The following is a 22,511-nucleotide window of genomic DNA, read 5'->3' on the forward strand; positions in this document are numbered from 1 at the left end:
GCCTGCATTCAAGTCACCTTATCTCTTGCCAGAACTTCTGCATCAGCCATCCAGCTCCTCTCCCAGACTCCAGATGCAACCCCTCTAAAACTATTTTCAAATTGCAGCTGGAGTGGTCTTTCTATTATCTTTCCATAATTCTGACTATGTCACCCCTTTACTTAAAACCATTCAGGGGCTCTTGGAATAAAATTCACACTTCTTAGGATGGCTGCCAAAGCCTTGGATGACTGGGGCAGGCCTCCCTCCAGGCATCAGCTCTCGCTGTTTTCAGGTTCCTAAAGTTCTCTGTTTCCTCTCTGTTCAGGCCATGTATGTGCTGTTTCCTCTCCCAACCCCCTGGCTGATCCCAACTCATTGTTCAGGTCCCCTCTTGGAGGACCTTTCTCTGAGGAGTCTTCTCTGATCCCCCAAGCCTGGCTTGGAACCCGTTCCCAGTGTTCCCATGGTAACAGGCAACACTTCCTCTGTCATAACACCATGCACTTTGTATTTGAATTTGATGGTTACCTGTGTGTTTATCTGTTTTGCATAGTGTCTTGTATCCCTGGTACCTAGTACAGAGCTAGCTTGTGGAAGATAGTTTTAAAAAAAATAAACCCAAAACTTTTTTTTTTTTTTTTTTGTCTTTTAAGGGCTGCACTGGTGGCATATGGAGGTCTCCAGGCTAGGGATCGAATCGGAGCTATAGCTGCCAGCCTACACCACAGCTGCAACATCATAGGATCTGAGCCACGTTTGTGACCTACACCACAGCTCACGGCAACGCCAGATCCTTAACCCACTGAGCAAGGCCAGGGATTGAACCTGCATTCTCATGGATACTAGTCGGGTTCGTTAACCACTGAGCCACAACAGGAGCTCCAAACCCAAAATATTTTAATGAGTAAATGCTACCAGGAAAAGGGTATTGATCCAGCAGCTAGGTGACTCGAGTTTTAAAACCTGCTCTGGTACAAATTCTTGATCTTGAATAAGTCGTTTTCCTTCTCTGAGCCTTGTTGGGAGGTGAGGGGCCTGCACGAGGTGATTTTCAAGGTCTCCTGCAGCTCTGAGATTCTGGATCCATCTTCTGCACCACGGGCTTGCTTTCCAAGGCTCTCTCAACTTTCTAGGCTATGAGGATACACCATCCCTGCACCTTCTGTGGCCCTGTCTCTTCAAAACCTGCTGATAAGCAGAGCTTGGCTCCCTACCTTCAGCTGGGTGCAGATGTGGCCACTGATGGCCTCAGTTCTCCTGGCCTCCAGGGCAGGACTGCCTTGAAATTCTCTGATGTCCTTCTTCTCACCTCATCTTGTTTGCTGTCAGAACATTGTAAATAGGATGCTCCTAAGGCTGCCTCTTGTCTGTGAACTGTCCCAGTGATCAACAGGAGGGCATCAAATCTACATGCTCCTGAGGCTGCCTTTCCCCCAGCAGACCTGGGAAGCTCCTAGTGGCTGTAGCCTTAATCAGCACTGTGAGGTTTAATATTTTTTTAATTAGAATATAGTTGATTTATAGTGTTGTGTCAATTTCTACTGTATAGCATATACTGACCCAGTTGTGTGTGTGTGTGTGTAGTCTTTTTCTCATACTATCTTTCATTATGTTCTATCCCGAGAGATTATGTATAGTTCCCTGTGCTATACAGCAGGATCTCATTGCTTGTCCACTATAAATACAATAGTTTGCATCTACTAACCCCAAACTCCTGTCTATCCCTCTCCCTCCTCCCTCCCCCTTGGCAGCACAAGTCTATGAGTCTTCTTCTATTCTGTAGATAGTTTCATTTGTGCCATGTGTTAGATTCCAGATATAAGTGATATCATACGGTATTTGTCTTTCTGCCTTCTTTTACTTAGTGTAAGAATCTCTAGCATCCATGTTGCTGCACATGGCATTATTTTGTTCTTCGTTATGGCTGAGTAGTATTCCATTGTGTATGTGTACTGCATCTTCCTAATCCATTCATCTGTTGATGGACATCTCCCTTGTTTCCATGTCTTGGCTACTGTGAATAGTATTGCAATGAATATAGGGTTCCTGTATCTTTTTGAATGAAAGTTTTGTCTGGGTACTTTCCCAGAAGTAGGATTGCTGGATCTTATAGTAGTTCTATATTTAGTTTTCTGAGGAACTTGCATACTGTTTTCCATAGTGGTTGTACTAATTTACATTCCCTCCAGCAGTGAAGGAGTGTTCATGAGGGTTTAATCTTAATACCCACTCACTGTTCACGTTTCTCATATTAATTCAGCACATCCTTCAAGCATCTCCTATATGGCAGATGGTGTTCTAGATGCTTGGACACATAAAGAATGAAGTAGATGAAATCCCTGCTCTATATTTTCACAAGCCCATGTAGGAGTGACCCATACAAATAAGAAACATGATAGATAAGCAAATTATATAATAAGCTAGAAGTCTGCGAGTGCCAAAGAAAGAAAGAGAAAGTAGAGCAAGGAGGATAAAGGCTCCTGAGACTTTGGTATTTGAGTCAAGACCGGAAGAGAATGAGCGCGTGCCAGTTTTTCCAGCAGAAGAGTGTTCTAGGTCCCCAAATGGGACTGTGGCAGGGGGAGGGGTACTTCATGGACCCAGCATCACCTGACAGAGCGCCATGCCCAGTGCATAGCAGGTCCACCACCAGTGTTTGTTGGTGGTCAGAGCACAGGCTGCTGGGCTTGAGGCAGACAAAACTGCATCTTGGCCCATCGCTCATTGGCTTTGTGACCCTTGACAAATTGCTGAGCTTCTCTTTCTTTCTTTCATCTCCCTTCATCTCTCCCTTCCTTGCTTTCTTTCTTTTCATTTTATTGGAGTGTAGTTGATTTACAATGTTGTGTAAATTTCAGGTGTACAGCAGAGTGATTCAGTTACACATATACATATATCTATTCTTTTTCAGATTCTTTCCCCATACAGGTTATTACAGAATATTGAGTAGATTTCCCTGTGTGTATAGTTTACTGTGCTAGTAAATCCTTGTTACCTATCTATTTTATATATACTAGTGTGTATGTGTTAATCCCAAACTCCTCCTGGTTTATCCCTCTTCTCCCATAGTACCCCCTTGGTAACCATAAATTTGTTTTCGAAATCTGTAAGTCTGTTGCTGTTTTGTAAATAAGTTCATTTGTATCATTTAAATTAGATTCCACATATAAGTGATATCATAGGGTATTTATCTTTCTCTATCTGACTTACTTCACTTAGTATGATAATCTCTGGGTCTATCCATGTTGCTGTAAATGGCATTGTTTCATTCTTTTTTATGTCTGAGTAGTATTCCATTGTATATATGTACCACATCTTCTTTGCCATTCTTCTGTGATGGACATTTAGGTTGCTTCCATGTCTTGGCTATTGTAAATAGTGTAGCAGTGAACATAGCGGTGCATGTATCTTTTGGTATTTATTTTTTGTTTAAGTACAGTTGATTTATAATGTTGTACTAATTTATGCTGTTCAGCAGAGGGACCCAATCATACATATATATACATTCCTTTTCTTATACTATCTTCCATCTGTATCTTTTTGAATTATGGTTTTCTCTGGATATAGGCTCAGGAGTAGGATGGCTGGATCATTTGTAAGTGCTATTTTTAGTTTTTTAGGAACTTCCCTACTGTTCTCCACAGTAGTTGTACCAATTTACATTCCCACCATCAGAGTAGGAGGGTTCCCTTTTCTCCACAGCCTCTCCAGAATTTACTGTTTGTAGACTTATTAATGGTGACCATTCTGACTGGTGTGAGGTGGTACCTCATTGTAGTTTTGATTTTCATTTCTCTCATAATTAGTGATGTGGAGCACCTTTTCATGTGCCTATTGGCCATCTGGATGTCTTCTTTGGAGAAATGTCTACCTAGATCTTCTGCCCATTTTTTGATTGGGTGGTTTGATTTTTTGATATAGAGCTGCATGAGCTGTTTGTGTATTTTGGAGGTTAATCCCTTGTTGTCGCTTCATTTGCAAATGTGTCCTCCCATTCTGTGGGTTGTCTTTTTGTTTTGTTTATGGTTTCCTTTGCTGTGCAAGAGCTTGTAAGTTTGGGTTTCTGTTTTCATCTCTGCAGGTGGGCCCCAACCCAAGCCTCATGGGGCTGTGGGACTTGAAGAAGTGACCGTGTGATGGGGCCATGGTGTATGGAGCCCAGTAATGTGGTTCCCTATACACTCATCTTCTGATCTTTGTGCAAGACACTTATTTTCTCTGAGCCTCAGTTTCTGCTTCCAGAACACAGAAGGCAGTTATTCCTGTGCTGTCTGCAGCCTAGACTTTAATAACTATCATGTCAAACCATGGAGGTAATAGTGATTTAAACATAGGTGACAGGTTTCCAGGGGCAAGTGTTCTGTGTATACATGTGTGCACAGATGTGAGTTTTACATGTGCATGATGGTGTGTGTGTAAGTTTGACAGGACACAGGTAAGCTTTCTATCATTTGTTGATGCTTCAAGGACAAGGACATGGTATTTTTACATGAGACCTTATGCCTCCTCTGCACTAGGTGCTCCACAGATCCTCGTTGACCGAGTACTGTGTTGGTGAAATGCTCTTTGCTGGATTAAATGAAAGCAGCAGAGCTGTTTGCTTCCAGGGAGCAGAGATGTGGTGCCATCGTGAAATAGGTTTAGAATATATTTATTGAGGACTGAACTGCGTGCCAGGCACTGTGCTAAGCACTTTACATGCATTTCTTATTTAAAACTGCCAACAACTCCATGAAGTTGGGACTGTTATCACGGTTTTATAGATGAGGCAACTGAGGCTCAGAGGTCAATGTCTTGACCATGGCTAGTAAATCAAAGAGCTGGGGTTGGAACCCAGCCTTCTGGAGCTAATGTACTTGCTTGCAACTCTGATGACTTTTTGAAATGTCACTGCTCCTTTCCATGGTCTGATCTTTCAGGAAGATGAGGAGGCAGAGGACAGGGAGGAAGGATGTTCTTTCAACCAGGCCAGGCTGAAGGTCCCAGCTATAAGGTCATTTCCCAGGTCATTGGCAAACCTTTCCAGTGTTGGGGGTGGGTGGGTGGGTAGAAAATGAAGGGATTTGCTTTTTCTTGCCTGCAGGAAGACAGTGAAGATGGTTAGAAACAAGGATTGCTGTCTACGGTGTATCTGAGTTGGTCCTTTTCCTTTTGGTCTCAGAACTTGTTGGAGATAGGAGAGCTCTGGACCACATGTTCCCCTTTTAGATGCCTAAAACCTGAGGATATATGTGTTTTTTTTTTTTTTTTTTTTTTTTTTTGTCTGTTTGCCATTTCTTGGGCCACTCCCACGGCATATGGAGGTTCCCAGGCTAGGGGTCTAATTGGAGCTGTAGCTGCTGGCCACAGCCACAGCAACGTGGGATCCGAGCTGCATCTGCAACCTACACCACAGCTCATGTCAACGCCGGATCCTTAACCCACTGAGCAAGGGCAGGGATCGATCCCGCAACCTCATGGTTCCTAGTCGGATTCGTTAACCACTGCACCATGACGGGAACTCCATATATGTGTATATGTATGTATATGTATATATGCTATATAGTATAGGCTGTGTGTGTGTGTGTGTGTGTGTGTGTGTGTGTGTGTGTGTGTATCCATTCTTCAAGGCCAGTGTAAGGGTCCCTTTCTGGCCACACGTGACAGCACTAACAGCCAGCACTGCCTTACACCTTGGCTGTGTGACCACACTCCCCACCCCATGCCACTGACTGCTGTTTATACCTGTCTCCCTTTGAAAGAACGTCTTGTGTGATAGTAGTTTTCTTTCCATTGCCACTGATGATGAGTGAATGCATCTTGAGCATGTAGATGAACAAATGAATGAACCAGTGAATGGTCACCATGCCTCCAGCCTGGGGGAACCCTTTATCTACCCCAGTCACTCATGTGTGGGAGGTTAACAGCTAGGAGGCTGCCGTCCTCTGGGGTGGGGCCCAGGGCCATGCTGGACATCTTTGGTGCCTTTAGAACACCAAGCTGCGTGGAGCTGACCCAGATACTCTCACCTCCCATCCCCTCAGATCCGCGGAGGTGCCGGGCTGGGCGGCTGGTCATATGGAAGAGCCTTTCTTCTGGAGCGTTCCTCATTTGATGCCTGCGTTACTGTCCCCTTGCCTGCTGGCTTCTCCTTGGGTCTGCGTGGAGAAGGAAAGTGTGAGGAAGTCGCTCTTCCGCGTGGTGTGCGTGTTTAATGCGCTCCATGCCTGCTGTGTCCCCCTGTGCTCGAGTTCTGGGCAATTACCCTCCTGCAGGGTTTTGTTGCTGAGCACAGCAGGTGGGCCTTGTTTGTAATTCACTTGCACCAGTAACGCTGGCTTAACACCATGAGGGCGACTGATCCACTCTGTGTCCCTAGCCCCAGATGCCACTTGATAGCAGGATGTTAGGTTGGCTTCAGGGGCTGAAGCACATCGAAGCTCATCCTGATCTGCTTTCTCCAGTTGAAGGTGACGAGAGGGGCTTCATTCATCTCTTGGCAGTCCCAGAGCATCACCATCATCCACACTAATGGGAAATCTGTACCCACATCCCAGTCCCCCCAAATCATGGTGATTTGGCTCTGGACAATAATAGCAATAATCACAATAACCGCTCTCAATAATCTCAGTAACAGTGCTGTCATTGAATGCTTGCGCTTTGCAGGCGAATGGCTACGATCGCAGCTGATCTTTGGAAGCAGCCTTGGGAATATCTAACATCGTCTCTGTGCTGCGGATGGGAAAACTGAGGCTCGGAGAGCGTAGTCCCTTAGCCAAGGGGACTACGTGGGACCACACTCTAGTTAGTAAGCAGCAGAGCCCAGACTCAGGGACCTTGGTTTAATGCCGATGCAAAGCTTGTATGGCTAACCACTGCCTTCCACTGCCTTCCTCTGGGATGAGTGATGATGAGTTTTGTGAATGGAGGTGGAGGGCCAGGGTGAGAGCTCCAACTTGCCATCCTCATTTTTTTTTTTTTTTTTTTTTTTTTGCTAGCATTGATATTGATGAGTCACTGAGTGGGGGCGCTGGTGAGTGGAATTTAAACATCCTCTATAAGTTCACTCTTATTCATTAATCAATCATACATTTATTGAGCTCCAACTAGCTGGAAAACATTGTCCTAAGTGTTTTACAGAAAACAAAGATAAATCCTTCATCGGCTCAATGAATCAGAGAGATGGGGAGTCAGACATATATTCTAGAACAAAAGAAGGGAATTGACATGTTGGGATGGGGGGGGTGGAGGAGGTGAGAATGAACAAGCTGCAGAGATCTGACCTAGGAAAAACCTTTCTTACTTTCTGATTATGAAAACGTGGTTGGCATTTGGCACACTCTAATGAAACAAGTGTCACATGTGATGTCCCCTTTGATCTTTGAATAATCCCGTGGAGAAGCCAGGGCAAGTAGTATGTTTCTGTTTTATGGGAAGCTAAGGTGTAGAGAGATTTTAGGACCTGACCGTGGTCACACAGAGGATGGGTGCTCCATGTTGGAGCAGAGGGCTCCTGATTTTAAGTCCAGATGCTTCTGGAATCTCTTCCATTAGAGCCCAGAGTCTGAGCCGGGCCTGATCCACACTTGGCTCTCCGTGTGTCTCCCCATGTCCTACTGAGCCTGGCTCTGGAGCTCCCTGAGCTTCTGCTCTCCTTGCAGATCCAATGCTTGGCTGCTCAGAAACTTTCTTTTCCAGGACTCCAGGATCCATGCAGTACGGGGTCCACTCCCTTCGGGTCAACTCCCCAAGTTCACCTCCCCTCACACGGGGCTAAGTGCCCATTAACTGGCCTCTCTGCTCTCCAGGCCACCTGGAACACCCTGGTTACATCAATTTTCTTAAGCACAGCTCCATCCCTGGCTCTCTCTTGCCCAGAAACTTTCAATGGTGCTTTATTGCTTAGAGAATAAAGTCCAAGCTCCTTGGCCTTGGCATTCAAAGGCTTCTAGAATCTGACCCCAGCTCTTATTTCTCTTTGGGCCCCTCGGACACCACGTACTCCTACCAGGTCACTCTAGTCACTGTGCACCTTTGCCTTCCCCCGTGCATGCCTGGAAGGCCCTGCTTCCCATGCAGCACATGCCTCAGGGCTCAGCATGTGTCCTGCATCTTCCAAGAATCTAGCTCCAGCTGTTGGGGCCCAGGGAGGCTTTTCTGCCTCTGTCTTTTTAGCATTTCTTCCCAGTTGGTGACGAAAGCTGCCTGGCTTTGTGACAGCTGCTCCCTTGTTGTCTTGCATCCTGAGTTGATGGGTGTGCTTTTTAACTTGCTTTTCCCACAAGGACAGCCGCCCTTTCCAAGAAGCTTCTTGAGGGCAGTGAGCACATCTGAGTGTGCTGATGGCCCATTGGTTCCCAGCACAGAGCTGGATGGGCCCCGCGTGTGCAGGGCTGCTGGGATCTGGGGGTGAGCCCAGGCCCCCAGGTGGTCCTCACAGCCTTTTTGTCTCCTTCTGGCAGCTGGAGCTGGGCTTTCATGGTTATGTGCCCCCTTCGTCTAGGCCTCTGTGCTGGGGGAAGGGTTGAGTGCAGGGATAGCCCCCTTGCTTAGCTAAGGAAGTCAAGGATTTCCCCAAGGTCACCCTGAGGCTCTGCAAGGGGATGTGAAAAGCATTCAGCCCCTGGATTATAATCCGAAGACCCCCTGGCTCTGCTGGGCTTCTGTGCCATCCCCCCCCTGGTTGTGGCAGAGGAAGTGATGGGGCTTCATCAGGCTGGGTGAGAGCTTCTGTGGCCTGTGACAACTGCAGAAGCTCAAGGCAGCTCCTGGAGAGGATGTGCCCCCTGCATCGCCAACCCCCTGAGACTGGCCCCCTCCCCTTCCCATCTCTCCTTCCAAGAAAGGACCCTCCTCTCACCCAGGGCCTGGAATTCTGCCAAGAACTGGAGGGGTGTGTGTGTGTGTGTGTGTGTGTGTGTGTGTGTGTGTGTGTGTCTGTGCTGAGAGAGAGAAAGGTAAGAACAGAAACTGCAGGTAGACTTGAGGGCAATAGCCTTGGAGAGAGCAGAAGAGGAGTAGCTAGGGTTAGACTGTGTCTGCGTAGGGAGTGTGGTCTGGGAGCACGGTCAGGGTCAGCTCTGTGCTGGGGTTAGACTGTGGCTGGGTGGGGAGCACGGTCAGGGTCAGCTCTGAGCAGCAGTGGCTCCTGCCCTTCTTGCCGCTAGAGCACCCTGGCCAGTGACTCGCGGTCCAGAGAGGCTGTGAGGGACCTGAGCTTCACTCTATGGGGCGGGGGCCCTGGCTCAGGGGTTAAATAAGAGGCCCATGTCTTCGAGCCAGTCGTTGAGAAAGCAGGGATTCTTTATTGTTTTTTAAATTATTAACTGGATCTTTTTAATTGGAAAAGCCATCCAACCTCTTAGCTTAAAAGGCAAACAGTAGAGAACATGTTTAGAATGAAAAGCAAGTCTGCCTGCTACCCTGACTGCAGTTATAGAACCCTCTCTGCAGGGGCAGCTGCCCAGCGCAGTGTCTCTTCTCTGCCCCCTCTCGGGGCCTGGTGCCCTCAGTGCTAATGAAAGTGGGTTGTGGAAGAGCTGGAGTGGACGCTGTGTGGGCTCCTGGCCAGTTCCCAGAGACCGTGCCAAGCTTGGGTGACAGCAGTGGAATAAGTCCCTCACGTTGCAACTTGAAGGAGACACCACTTATTTTTGTTACGGACTTTTATTGTGCGACCTCTGGCCTTTCTGCATTCTTTACTGTGGCCCTCCTCCACCCTGGCAGTGCTGGGGACCCATCCAGGGCGTCCTGAGGAATGCAGTGCACCTAGGGACAGCAGCCTTCTCACTTGCTCTGGCTGGGACTTTAAAAAGACGGGGCCTGGCTTTCTGACCACAGTGTCGGAGACACCACAAAAGCTCATGTGTACATAAGGTGACCACGTGGGCGAGGTGGAGCCAGGCCAAGGGATCAGAGCTCTGTGCCTGTGACCCAGCAGCTCTCAGGTCAGGACTTGCTTCCCTGTCGCTAACAGAGCCATTTCCTCTGGCTCTGAGCTCAGTGGAGCTGGAGACTGTCTGTGGACACCCTCATCCATGGGTCCGTAATAACTCATCTCTGGCTCTAGAAGCTTAAATTCGGATGCATCTCCCAGCCCCGTCCTTTTTGTCTCAAGGCTGCACGGCCCAGCTCTCCGCAGATATCTCTATGGAAGGTTGCAGTGCACAAAACCTCGCTCCAAGGTTTCTGCAGGGCAGCCCCTCTCCTCCCAAGCACCAGACAGATCCCGAGCAGGGGAGAGAGGGCTGCATTTACCTGGAGGTAATTAGAATGCTGTCCTTAAAAAGCGGGTTCTCTCAGCATCTTTCTTCCTGCTCGCCCTCTCTTCCTCTGTGGGCGCTTCTGCAAGGTCTCTCTGCCATGTTACAAACGGCTCCAGCATGGGGCTATTTTCCTTCAAAGCCTAGGCTCACGTGGTCTCTGCCAGGAGCTTGGCTCCCCCAGGGCCCAGCCTGGTGGCCTCAGATAAATGCCAGAGACATTTTTCACCATCGGGAGCCCGGCTTCCCCTCTGCTTCCCTCCCAGCCATCCTCCCCTCTCCTAGCTCGCTGAGGCTGGCGATTAATTCTCCATCGTCTCACCTCTAACCACCTCCTTTGCCACAGAGAGATTTGGATGCTGCGCCCTCCTCACTTTTTTTCATGAAGGATATTGGGTCCAGTACAAGGTTCAGGGAGGAGATTGGCTTTAGATGCAAAGCTTAGCCTGGACTTTGGGGCCGAGAGCGATTGGGGGCGCCTGATGACGGAGACTCACAGGAGCACAACAGATGTGTCAAGAAGAGTCTTTCCAGCCTCACAGACTCCCTGCATCACCCCAGCAGAGCCTCTGTCTGCATTTGCTCCTCGCTGCTCACCTCTGTCCCCTCCAAAGGACCTGGCTGACCTACATCAAACATTTCATCCTCAGCAAAACCTTCCCCATCGGTCACCTGAAGACCCCACCACACACTCTAGGGCAGCCTGTACTTTTCCTCCACCCTCTGTCGTCATGGTTTTTGGCTCCCTGGATATGGGTTCATGTCTCCTCCCCAGACTGTAAGCTCCACTAGGCAGGGACTGTATCCCAGGGCCTGGACACTGAATGCCACACAATAGACACTCCATAAAATAGTTGTTGAATGAATACAGTATGAATCATGTAACACTATTTAAATATATTTGTATGCTTTAGTCTGGGCTAAAGGAACCACAAATAACAAAGTGCTTAGAAAGCACTTCACTCACCTGCAAAGTGATTCCCCTCCCACTGTCTCCTTCGAGGCTCTTAGCAACCCTGTAAGGTAGATGGTGGGAGAGTAGTTTTCCCATTTCACCAAAGAGGAAATGGAAGCCCCGAGAGGTTAGGACATGGGCCTGAGGTCACACAGCTCTCTATGACCAGCCCCGGACTTTCCTCCTGTGCCAGGCTGAGGCTGAGCGGGGATGGATGGCTGACTCTTCAGGGAAAGCTTCTGGATGGGGTTGACTTGGAGCAGCATTTGGAAGTGAGAGGGCTTCAGCAGGAGGCATGGGAGGCCTCTCATCGGAAGAAGGTGTGGATGTGGTCCAGGGTGCCTTGGAGGGGACGAGGGAGAGACAGGAAGTTCGCATTCACTGATTGCGTTACACGTCAAATCTCTTGCACTGGCTTTTCCAGGGAGGCCTTGTCAGCTGCCGTTTATAGTTGTGGAAATGCAGCTCTCAGAGGTTAAGAAACCAGCTTAAGGATGCTTAGTGGCAGCGGGGATTGAAGCCAGGGATGTCTGCTCTGGCCCCTGGAGAGGGGACATTGTTAAGAAGTGGATTGAGGGCTTTGATCTGAAATCTACACGGGCAGCGGTTTGGAGGGGAAGACAGACTGGGGCCTGTCTCACTCATCACTGCGCAGAAATTGGGAACAGCTTCTTCATCATATGTCCCGAGTGCCAGCAGTTACCTGCCATAGCCGTGCTCCCTGAAAATTCTCCCCTAAAGTCAGGCCTGGATCAGCCTCTGCGCTTAGTTTGTCCTGATGCGTCAGGCCTGGTCCAGCTCCCAAGCTGATGCCAAGCCTCCTAGGCTAGTCTACCATATTGTAACTCATCACAAACTCTCTTGATGGTAAATCCTAACTACCAGGCAAATCCTGATGGTTGAGGACATCTGGACTGGTCATTGTGCCAAAGGACACTCCCAGACTCCTTCTCATGTTGCTTTCTCCCCACCCCTGATGCAGCAAAATGTGCAAGTGGGCCTAGATCTCCTTGCATTTCACTTGTCTTCTTCAGCATCATGATCATTATTATAATCACCTTCTAATATTTTCTCAAGTCCCAGCTATGTGCCAGGTTCTGTGGGACACAGAGAAGCCAAGTGTAGAGAGCGGTGGATAAGAACAAGGTTCTGGAGCGGATGGCCAGGCTCCTCTGTTGACCAGCTGGGTGACCCTGACAAGTCCCACTTGAACTCTCCACCTTTGGGTTCCTTGTCTGCTGGGGGTGGGGGTGGGAAGCATGAGAGTCTGCCTCACAAGATTCTGAGAGCAATGAGTCTAAAACAGTACTTTGCACAGAGAAAGTAGATATTTAGTAAATTTTCCTGTTATCACATTGTTCCTGAATTGCAGACTCTCAGTGCTTAAAAGAATATTAGGGGTCATTGGTCTGATTCCCTCATTTTGGACAGTGAGAAACTGAGGCTTAGACAGGCTTAGACCCAGGAAGACCCAGGCCCTTGACTCTCAGGACAGTGTGGATCTGCATCCCGGCATCCCCTACTTGTTGCCAGGGAGACAGGATACTTACACCTGCTGCCCAGATGATTCAGGCCACAGAGAATGGCCCTCCCCTAAGGAAGTCACAGGGCTTGGGGTGCTGCTCCTATGCCCTGGCCACCCCACCGCCTGCACACTCCATCTGAGCTGCTGCCTGCTGTTGGGAGTTTCTCTCTGTCGGAGGAGTCGGAAGAGCAGAGATGCCCACATCCATTTGTCTTGGGGAGCCTGGAGCATCATGAGGAGTAATCAAGATCTTGTTGCCCGCAGCGGAGAGAAAACCTGTAATTAATCTGGCTGCCCCTCTGATTTCCTCTGTCCTCCCACCACCAAACACCGTCTGGTGGCTGTCAGCCTCCTTTCGGACACACCCCGGAAAATCACAATTAATGGTGTAATAGCCTTATGAGGACGAGAGAGAGACCAGCGGAGGGACCGCTGACAAATCAGGAGAGGAGAGGCCATTTAGCACAACTGGGTCAGGGAGACAGCGTGTTCGCTGTTGGCAGGCAGTGCCTGTCTGTGCCTGGTACCCATGCTGGTCGGGAGTCAACACACATCCATGGAGCTTCTGCTTGGGATAAATAGCATGGCAAATGTGTCAGGAAGATACATGCCTGAGAGATGTTCCTCTGCCCTCCAGGAGCACAGGGTCTGGAACAGAGAGAGGGCATAAATGTGTACAATGTTAAAAAATCATTCATTCACACCTTCCTTGATGGTTATCCCTGGCCAGCTGCCCGGCCACAGGGAACTGTCCTAGGTGCTGGAGAGGTAGCAGTGAATCAGAGGGAGAAGGGCTTGCCTTCATGGGGCTTCGTTCAAAGTACAAGCACCGGGAATTCCCACTGTAGCGCAGTGGGTTAACGATCTGGCTTGTCTCTGTAGCGTTGCTGGTTCAATCCCTGGCCTGGTGCAGTGGGTTAGGGATCCAGTGTTGCCACTGCAGCCAAAAAAGGAAAAAAATAAAAATAAGGTTATTAAAAAAATACAAGCACCAAAGAGAGGGTCAGAGACAATGAGTTCTGAAAGAGATGTGAAAGGAACTTCTAGCTCAAGATACTGAAAAAAAAAAATGGAAATTAGGTTCCCCTTCTAGGAAAAAGTAGGGACATCTGATTTGGGTCAGGAAACATCCTGGGCAGGTAAATGATGTAACATAGATGAGACCTCAGACGCCTTTACTCCCAGTCTGATTCCACAGCATGTCTTTCCAGAGCTCCCAGAGCAGCATGTGATCAGCATGCCATAGGATGCTGCCTGTGCTGTGCAGGTGAGGGCTGGAGGTTGAGAGCAGGAGCCCTCGTACAGTGGAGGAATCACACCTGGGCTGTAAATTCCTCATAGGCAAAAGGACTCTGAAAGTAACTCACCAGTAGATGGTTCACGCCAAGGCTCAGGGAGCCTTTTCCACATATATTACCTGATTGGATTCTTTCATTATTTCGATATATGTATATCGAAGCTACAGCTCCAACTTGACCCCTAGCCTGAGAACTTCCATATGGCATGGGTGTGGCCCTAAAAAGACCAAAAAACAAACAAACAAACAAACAAAAAACAGCAAAAGAGCAGCGTCCTCAATTGCATGGGGAAGTTCTGTTTTTAAACTCTCTGCCTTCTGAGTTCCCTAAAATATAGGATTGAGGCCCAGCTCTGTTTAGATGGGGACTGTCAGAGACCCTCAGAAATCAGAAGGCATACTTGTAAACCTGCTTTGGACTTAAATTCTGCCAGTGCCTCCATGTTCAACTCTTAGTTGAAGAAGGAGCATGGGGTTTGTCATTGCAGATGGTTGGGTTGTCTTGAATTTGAACGTCAGCACTGTTGCTTTAGTTGCATGACCTTGGCTAAGTTCTGAGCCTCCCGGAGCCTCAGCTTCCACCTCTGTGAAGTGGGCGTGTGATATCATCTTGCAGGGTCAGTGTAAGGGTCAGGAGCAGTTTGTTACTTCGAGCAGTACATCACTCCTCATGACGATTCACCCCCCATATTACAGATGGAGAAATCAAGGTTTAGAGAAGCTAGCTCACTTGCCCACGGTGTACAGCTACTATGATGGCAGGGCAGAGCTCAAACCCGCGTTCTTACCTGTGACTGTTAGTCCAAGCCCCAGGCACAGAAGAAAAGGGCAGGGAAAGCTTTTTGACCCTGTAATGACCCTTTGTCTGAATCTAGAGCATTCTGTCTCCTTAGATTGTTTGTTTGTTTTCTTTTTTGGCCACACCTATGACATAGGGAGTTTCTGGGCCAGGGATCATATCTGAGCTGCTCTTATGACCTGTGCTGCAGCTGCGAAATGCCAGATCCTTTAACCTACAATGCAGGGCAGGGATTGAACCTGTGTCCTGGTGCTGCAGAGACACCGCCTATCCCATTTCACCACAGTGGGACCTCCTAGATTGTTTGTTTTAACCACAGTTAATATACAGAATGTACAAGTCAAAGTGGGAATTTGTTCCAGCTTGGTGTAAACTCAGAAAGTGTCTTTTTGACACCATCTGTTCCTTGATTCATTCAGTCAATAGTAGAGTACCTGCTGTGGGCCAGGTAGTATATATCACAGCTGACAGGTCCGTGGGGAGATGGGCAGCATCATCAGAAGTGGGATGTGTGCCCTAATGAAGACTGTTCCAGGTGTGTGGCAGCAGATGGGACAGGGACCACAAAACTCAGAGGGGAGGTGATGTGGTGAGCCTGGAAGACACAGTCTCCAGGCCATCAGAGGAGGAGGCTGCAGTCCCCACCCAGGCAGAGTGTGGGTGCCGAGGGAGGTGGGGGGTTGAGCCCTGCTGGGTGTCAGATGCAGTGGGGTAGGTGGTAGGGACACATGGGCAGGAGCCAGACCGTGAAGGATTTATCTGTTGGAGTGAAGAGTTCAATCAATCTCCAGTGCAGTGGAGAGCTATGGAAGACTTTGGGGCTAGGGTCGGTCATTATCAAGTGTGCATTTTGGTAAGAACCCCTGGCCGCTCAGCAGAGAACCAACTGGAGAGGGAAAGAAGAGAGAGTGGGCAAGCAAGACAGCTGCCATTGCAGAGTACTGATCGTTGCTGATAGACGTCTGGACCGGGGCAGATGGAGAGAGTGGTGATGGAGAGAATGTATCATATTTAGGAGGCAGAGCTGTCAGGACCAGGCAGCTGAATAGACGTGGGGGTGTGGAGGAGAACTCTAGGGTGACTAGTGGATGCTTGTGCACCAGGAAGGAGATTGTAGGAGGAGAAGCAGTTGGTGAGAGTGGTGGAGAGGATACTTCTTCTATAGGACAAGGTGGGTCTGAAGTGCGGTGGGACATCCAGGTGGAGATTTCAGGAGATGGCCATCTAAGTGCAGGTGTTCTGGGCTAGGGTTGCTGATTTCAAAGCCATAGCATGCAGGTGGTAACAAGACGTGGGTAGAGGTGAAGGTACCCAGAGATGGGTGATGCTAGTGGGGAGAGGGTCTTGGTGCTCTATCTAGAAAACGCCTTTTTTGTCCCTAAATGATTGAAATTATTCAGTTAATAAAAGCTGCACTGTTAGGTTCTAAGACCAGATTCACCTAAACTTTAAACTGAAAGTAAGAACTCAAATTTCTTTTTTTTTTTTTTGGATAAAGGATCTAGAAGTTTCATGATCTGCTCTCATATGCAGACAGTTAAACAGTTAAGTGACAGAATAGGCATCAGAGTCAGAGACCTGGCTAGTCCTGGCTCTGCCTCCTAGCAGCTGTGACCTTGAGCTAGGCAGACACCTTTCTTTTTTGTTTGTTTGTTTATTTTGGTCTTTTTGTCTTTTTAGGGCTGCACCCGTGGCACATGGAGGTTCCCAGGCTAGGGGTCGAATCGGAGCTATAGCTGCCAGTCTACCCACAGCCACAGCAACTCGGGATCCAAGCCTTGTCTGAGACTTACACCACAGCTCCCAGCAACGCTGGATCCTTAATCCACTGAGTGGGGCCAGGGATCAAACCCATGTCCTCATGGATACTAGTTGAGTTCGTTAACCACTGAGCCATGACAGGAACTCCTAGGCACCTTTCCTGAGCTCACCTTCCTGTTCAGTAAATAGAGCTAGTTCTGTGGATTAAATAAGATAGAGACTCTGGAAAGAATTTTGTAAACCCTTGAGCCTTACAAACATGTGACGTGACAGTTCCTTTTTATTCCTGTAAGGTTTAGGGAAGACTATGTCTCATCCTTGTGCCAGGGCCACCCAGCTGAGGCCCAAGAACAGCCCAGGACCTCAGCCATTGTCCTTACACGTGGTATCTAGGATCAGCCAGGCTTCGGGGCCATGAACGTCGAATGTCAGCCGTGCATGTATTGAATATAGTTATGTCATCAATAAAATTTACACAGGCCAATCTGACACCTATTTAGTGGTCTGCCTAATAATTATTGTGCAGCGGGCTGACTGGGCATAAATGAAAGGCATTTGCAGAAATGATTGTATGTAGTATTACTTTTATATAGCCTAGCCAGGTTTTTACAGTTCTTCCCTGTTGACAATCCATTCATTACCCCATTCCACAAATATTTATTGAGGCTGTAATATATGCCAGGCTCTGATCAGGGCCCTGAGAAGTCAAACAGGATTTCTGTTCCTGCCCCACCTCCGTGGAGCTTGAATTCTAGTGGGGAGACAGATAGTCACTGAACCATTGACTTTAACCCATAATGAGTAAGAATGCTGAGCTTCCCCTGAGACAGTGTTTGCTTTTATCTCTTCCTGCACTGAAACCCATGAATTAAAGGACAAAGATTCTTGGCCTGATTTCCAACAGCAGAGTTGCCTTTGCTCCAATCCTTTTATTTTTTAATTAAAAAAAATTTTTAAAGGCTGCACCTGCAGCATATGGAAGTTCCTGGGCCAGGAGGTGAATCAGAGCTGTAGCTGCCAGCCTATGCCACGGTCATAGCAATGCCAGATCCGAGCCACAACTTTGACACCTAAGCTGCAGCTTGAAGCAAAGCCAGATCCTTAACCCACTGAGTGAGGCCAAGGAACCCACATCCTCACGGACACTGTGTTGGATTCTTCTTAACCTGCTGAGCCACAATGGGAACTCCTGCTTCAATTCTTTATCCTTTATTTCCCTCTGTCTCCCAATAGCTGGCTGTGACTTAAGGCTTTCCATCTATTGAACAAATATGTCCTGTGCACCTGTTGTGTACAAGTAGCCCCTGGGGATACAACAGTAAACTAGAAACAGTCCTTGCCCTTAAGAAGCCCTCACTGAGCCCACGTATAGACACATAAAGGCAGCAGCAATAGAGGGAAAATGCTGCCATCAGAGCCACTAGAGCTTACTAGGGTGGCACAGAGAGCCGCCTGATGCTGACAAATAGCAGGGGTGAGGGGAGAGGGCCACGCTAAAGGCAGAGGGCATGATTTGTGCCCAGAAAGCTTCGAGGTGCTGAGTTAGGCTGGACTGTTGTGCATGTATATGGAGGGGAGATGTCATAAAATAAAGCTTTTACTAAGTGTTACACACACATACAGAAAACTGAACATCATCCTCAGGGTCTGCACAGCTGGATGTGTTTCACGAACTGAGCACACCTGTGGAGCCAGCATCTGGAGGAAGAAACAGGACATCGTCACTGCCCCCAGGGGACCCCCTTTGTCCCCTTTGAGACACTCTCAACCTGCAGGGGTGATCACTAGCTGGATTTCTCATAGCACACAATGGTTTTTTCTGCTTTTGTACTTATTATAGTTAGACTCATTCTGCAAATTCTCTTTTGTGCCTGGTTTCTTTCACTTGATGTTATGTTTATGAGATTCATTCACACGGGGGCATGGAGCTGTGGATTATTCATTTTCATTTCCATGTAATATTCCATTGTGTCAATGGACACTGTGTTTCTCCATTCTGCTGCTGGACATCTGGGTAGTTTCCAGTTTGTGAAACTCCAGCGAGTGCTGCTATGAATGGTCTAGTGTGTCTTTGGTGAGCCTATATATGCGTTTCTATTGGAAATGCCTATTGTGGAGTTGCTAGACAATAGGATAAGTGTAAGGCTCTAAGAGAGCAGTTGTCCACAACAGTCAATGTCAGTTTGCAGTCCTGCTGACACTGCAGGAGAGTTCCAGTTGCTCCACATCTTTGCCAACACTTGATAGTATCTTTTTTAAGAGTCATCTGGGTGACGTGGAATGATACCTTATTGTGGTTTAAAATTACATTTTCCTGGGCACCTTTCCAAGTGCACCAAGGCCTTTGGATTTCATCCTTGGTGAAGTGTCTCTTCTAGTCTTTTGCCTATTTTTCTACTGGATTATCTTTCTAGGGGATGGGGGCACGATTCTGCTTTAATGCTGCTCTCCTAACCAAGGATTGTGGATTAAGATTTTCGGTTGCTTACCAACCCTGCCCTCACCCCAGTGATGGCAGAGCTGGGCGCCTACAGACTCTGATCGCAGCTGAAGACCTGGGATGTGTGCTTTTGCCCTCAGTATCTGCTGAGAAGCCACCTCTCCCACCTGGGCCAGGGAGGAGCTGATGTTTGTGTGGCCCCTGCTCTAGGCCAGGCCACGCCCGTGTTCTCCTCGCCCCTAGTTCAGCTCCATCAGGATGTGTTGTTATGCCAGGTCTCCCTGTGGGGAAACAGAGTTGAGTGACGGAGAGGAGCCACCCAGCTGGCAAGTGGAGGAGCTGGACTGGAAGCCGGTCCCTTCCCCAAAGCCTCCCCAGAGAGCAGGGCACGCCGTGTGTCCAGGATGATGGCAGAACCTTCCCACCCCCTCCTCTTCTGCTTACGCATGGTACCTGTTCCTTAAGAGCGGGTTGGGGTTTTCATCCCCAATTAGTCACTTTTTAAGAAGTGGAGCTCATTCAACCAGTCCCACTCACCTGCCCTTGATTTGATGGGGGCAGGCATTGGGGGGGGATGGCCTCAGAACCTGAGGCTTCCGTGAGCCTGGGCAGAGGGAGGAAAGACACCTGGAGCCCGCCTGAAGCTCTCCAAACTGGCACAGTCGTTGGTGGAGGGAGTGCTGGCCCGCCCCACACTGGCTGTCCAGGTGGTGGCTTGGCCACTGGGCTGGAGGGGTGGCCGCTCTAGCAGGGACACAGGACTTGGACTCACGTGCTTCCTTCCCTCTCCCGCAGAGTTATGTCATGCCCAGACCAGCAGAGGGCTCCATGAGGATTTATAGAAGATGCCCCGCGTCTCGGCGCCTTTGGTGCTGCTTCCTGCGTGGCTCGTGATGGTCGCCTGCAGTCCGCACTCCCTGAGAATCGGTAAGCGTGGCGCTCAGCTCTGAGCAGTGCCGCTCCTGTACTCCAGGTGTGTGCAGTGGCTGTCTGGCCCTGCACTCTGCCCTCCCCGAGTCTGGCTGGGGCAGGGGTGCTGGTGGTGAGGCAGCTGTTGACAGGTTCACAGCTCTGATCTGCTCAACCTGCCCAGCTCCCCTTGGAGGGGAATAGAGATGCTGCTGAGTGCCTGCTGCAGTCTATGATGGACTTGGCGGGTCAGAACTGAGGGCGAAGGAGGCTGGGAATGGCTGTGGGGTTTCCCAATCCAGGGCTGGAGAGCAGAGCAGAGACCATCTCTTCTCTCCTCTGATCAATCCAAGAAGGCTTCCGGGAGGGTGCATTTGGGCGAAGTGTTCTTAGTGCCCCTGGCCCGGCTGCTTGGCAGGGCCCTTGTCTTGGTGTCGGCTCGTGCTGGCCCGGTTCTGGGGAGGAAAGGCAGGGGCTGTTCAGGGACGTGTGTCCTCCTCCTGGTCCCTCCCTGGTCCTTGCTGCCATGGAGTGCACATTCTAGGTGTGTGCAGGGAGTTCCTTGGTGGTCAGGACGCAGTGCTTTTACCACAGATGTGGGCAGCACTGCTGCTGCCTGTCCCATCAACAGCCCTATGCCTGGTGGGAGGCTTGGCACTTCTCGGGTCCAGGAATACCTGGGAAATCAAGTGTCTCCCCTCTTCCAACACCTCCAAGACCCAAAGCAACTCATTAACTTCAGGCGGGAGCACTGTTGATCCAGGTCCTGGAGACACAGCCCAGGCACAGAGACAAGAAGGTTCAGTTCAGCAGGCGCTGTGTGGTTGTCTGATGGCCTAGGACAGACGTGGGGCGCTAGCAATCAGGAGTGTCTGCGTGTGTATGGGGAAGGGGGTCAATGTGGACAGATGGGGTGGGGAGGTGTCGCAGCAGTGAGGAATCCAGGCAGGTGTGTGGGTTGCAACAAGACCTGTTGAACAGCAAGAACCCCTGGGCAAGGCTAGGCACCACCCTAGAGACACTCGAACATTAGACAGGTTATCCACATAGGTGCCCGCCTGAGGCTCCTCTGCCCAGACTGGGATGGGGAGGAAGAAAGTGGGTACTATGAGTAAGGCAGGATCCTGGACCCTAAACTTGAAAGGGTGAGAAGCCGATTTAGGATGAAGATCACGATGCAGAAATCCCAGGGACTTGGCTTAAAGCTCATGATTCCTCCACTTGCAATCAGAACTGGTTCCAAGGTCTCAGAGGTGGGCATGGTAGTGGTGGCGGTCAGGAGGCCCTGGCAAGGCCCGGTATCATGGGCCAGAGGCAAGCTGCAGCTCCCTGAGTTGCTCCCATGCCACCTTGTGGGCACATGGGCAAGTTTCTCCACGCATGTGCAAGGACCGCTGATTGGAATCAGAAACGAGGACCAGTGACTCAGTCCTTCCTCTCACCCTGCCCTCGGCTCATCACTCTGCATACTTGAAAAAAGGAATTAAAAACAAAATCTTCCTTCCCTCTTCCCCATTCCCTTCTACTGAAACTTCAAAACCTAATTTAATTCTGCTTAGCAGCAATGCAAAACTGTTCATATCCTTAAGATGCTTAATTTATAAGATGCCTCCAGTTATTCCACATTTGCTCTGAGCTTTTCTCCTCCTCTAAATGAGTGGATAAAGCGGTAACCCATCAATTTCCATTTGTCACTAATGGGAAGCGGAAAGGGATTGAGCTGGAATCGGCAGCACCTCGCGGCCTCAGCTCTCCTGACACTTGTTACCCGGGAGGGAAGCAGAAAGTGGAACTGACAGATCCCTCTCTGGTCTGCTAGGTGACAGCAGAGGGCTTCAAAGGGACCCTCATGCTCCCATCCCTACGCTTGGAGCAATGCTTGTCCCATGTCGTCAGCTCCGCTGGCGCTCAGTTCTGGTTCAGGCCAGGCCATTTCCAACTGATTTCCAGCCAGGGGCCCTGCTGGCTGGCAAGGTCAGAGAGGAAAGTCAAGAAAAATCCAAACAGCCGTGCTAGGACTTGTTTTCCTCTCTCCTTGGTTATCCTGGGAGCCAGGAGCTTTATGGATGGAGAGGTGCTAATTACATGGACTCCAGAGGGGATCCGGAGTAGGGCAGGAATGGGAGGAGAAGTAGGTCAAGAAAACACAAGTAGCTGTGCTTAGCGGCAGACAGTCTTCCGCACAGACAGGCTGGACCAGTGCTGATGGTGCTGGGTCCCCCAAGTCCTCCAGAGGCTCCCAAGAGAGGGAGGGGCTGCTGCTCCATCCCCCTTCCCAGGAGTCACTGTTCCCCACGCTGGCTTTTGCTGGGATTCCTCCCAAACCCCCAGCCTTAGATCAGAGGGCTGTGAGATCGAGGCTGCAGGAGGGGACCAGGAATCTGGGAGATAAATTGCCCGCCTGCTCCACCCCCAGCCCTGCTTGTCTACTGGTGACAATATGGATGTTTGTGAAAAGGCAGCGAGCCCATTACCCTGCCTTGGGACTGCTGTTTTTCATTCAAGTGAGGCACAGGGCGGGAGACACAGCCAAATTGTCTGTTACCGTGTCCGGTGTTTACCCCCTGAATGAGGTTTTGGGTAAGAGAAAGGGATTTTATTT

At 49.4% G+C, this 22,511-nt stretch overlaps 1 protein-coding gene across 2 annotated transcripts in view; it reads left to right on the forward strand.

Annotated features, from left to right (window-relative positions):
* GRIK4 (glutamate ionotropic receptor kainate type subunit 4) overlaps positions 1-22,511 on the forward strand; it is a 455,817-nt gene that overhangs the window by 121,622 nt on the left and 311,684 nt on the right. For both annotated transcript variants that reach the window (XM_021062992.1, XM_021062991.1), the window contains exon 2: positions 19,796-19,927. In XM_021062992.1, the coding sequence (XP_020918651.1) occupies positions 19,846-19,927 (82 nt within the window). In that variant the 5' untranslated portion in view covers positions 19,796-19,845. The remainder of the gene's footprint in view (positions 1-19,795; positions 19,928-22,511) is intronic.

This window comes from Sus scrofa, chromosome 9 (genome assembly GCF_000003025.6).
Source record: "Sus scrofa isolate TJ Tabasco breed Duroc chromosome 9, Sscrofa11.1, whole genome shotgun sequence".
Taxonomy (NCBI): domain Eukaryota; kingdom Metazoa; phylum Chordata; class Mammalia; order Artiodactyla; family Suidae; genus Sus; species Sus scrofa.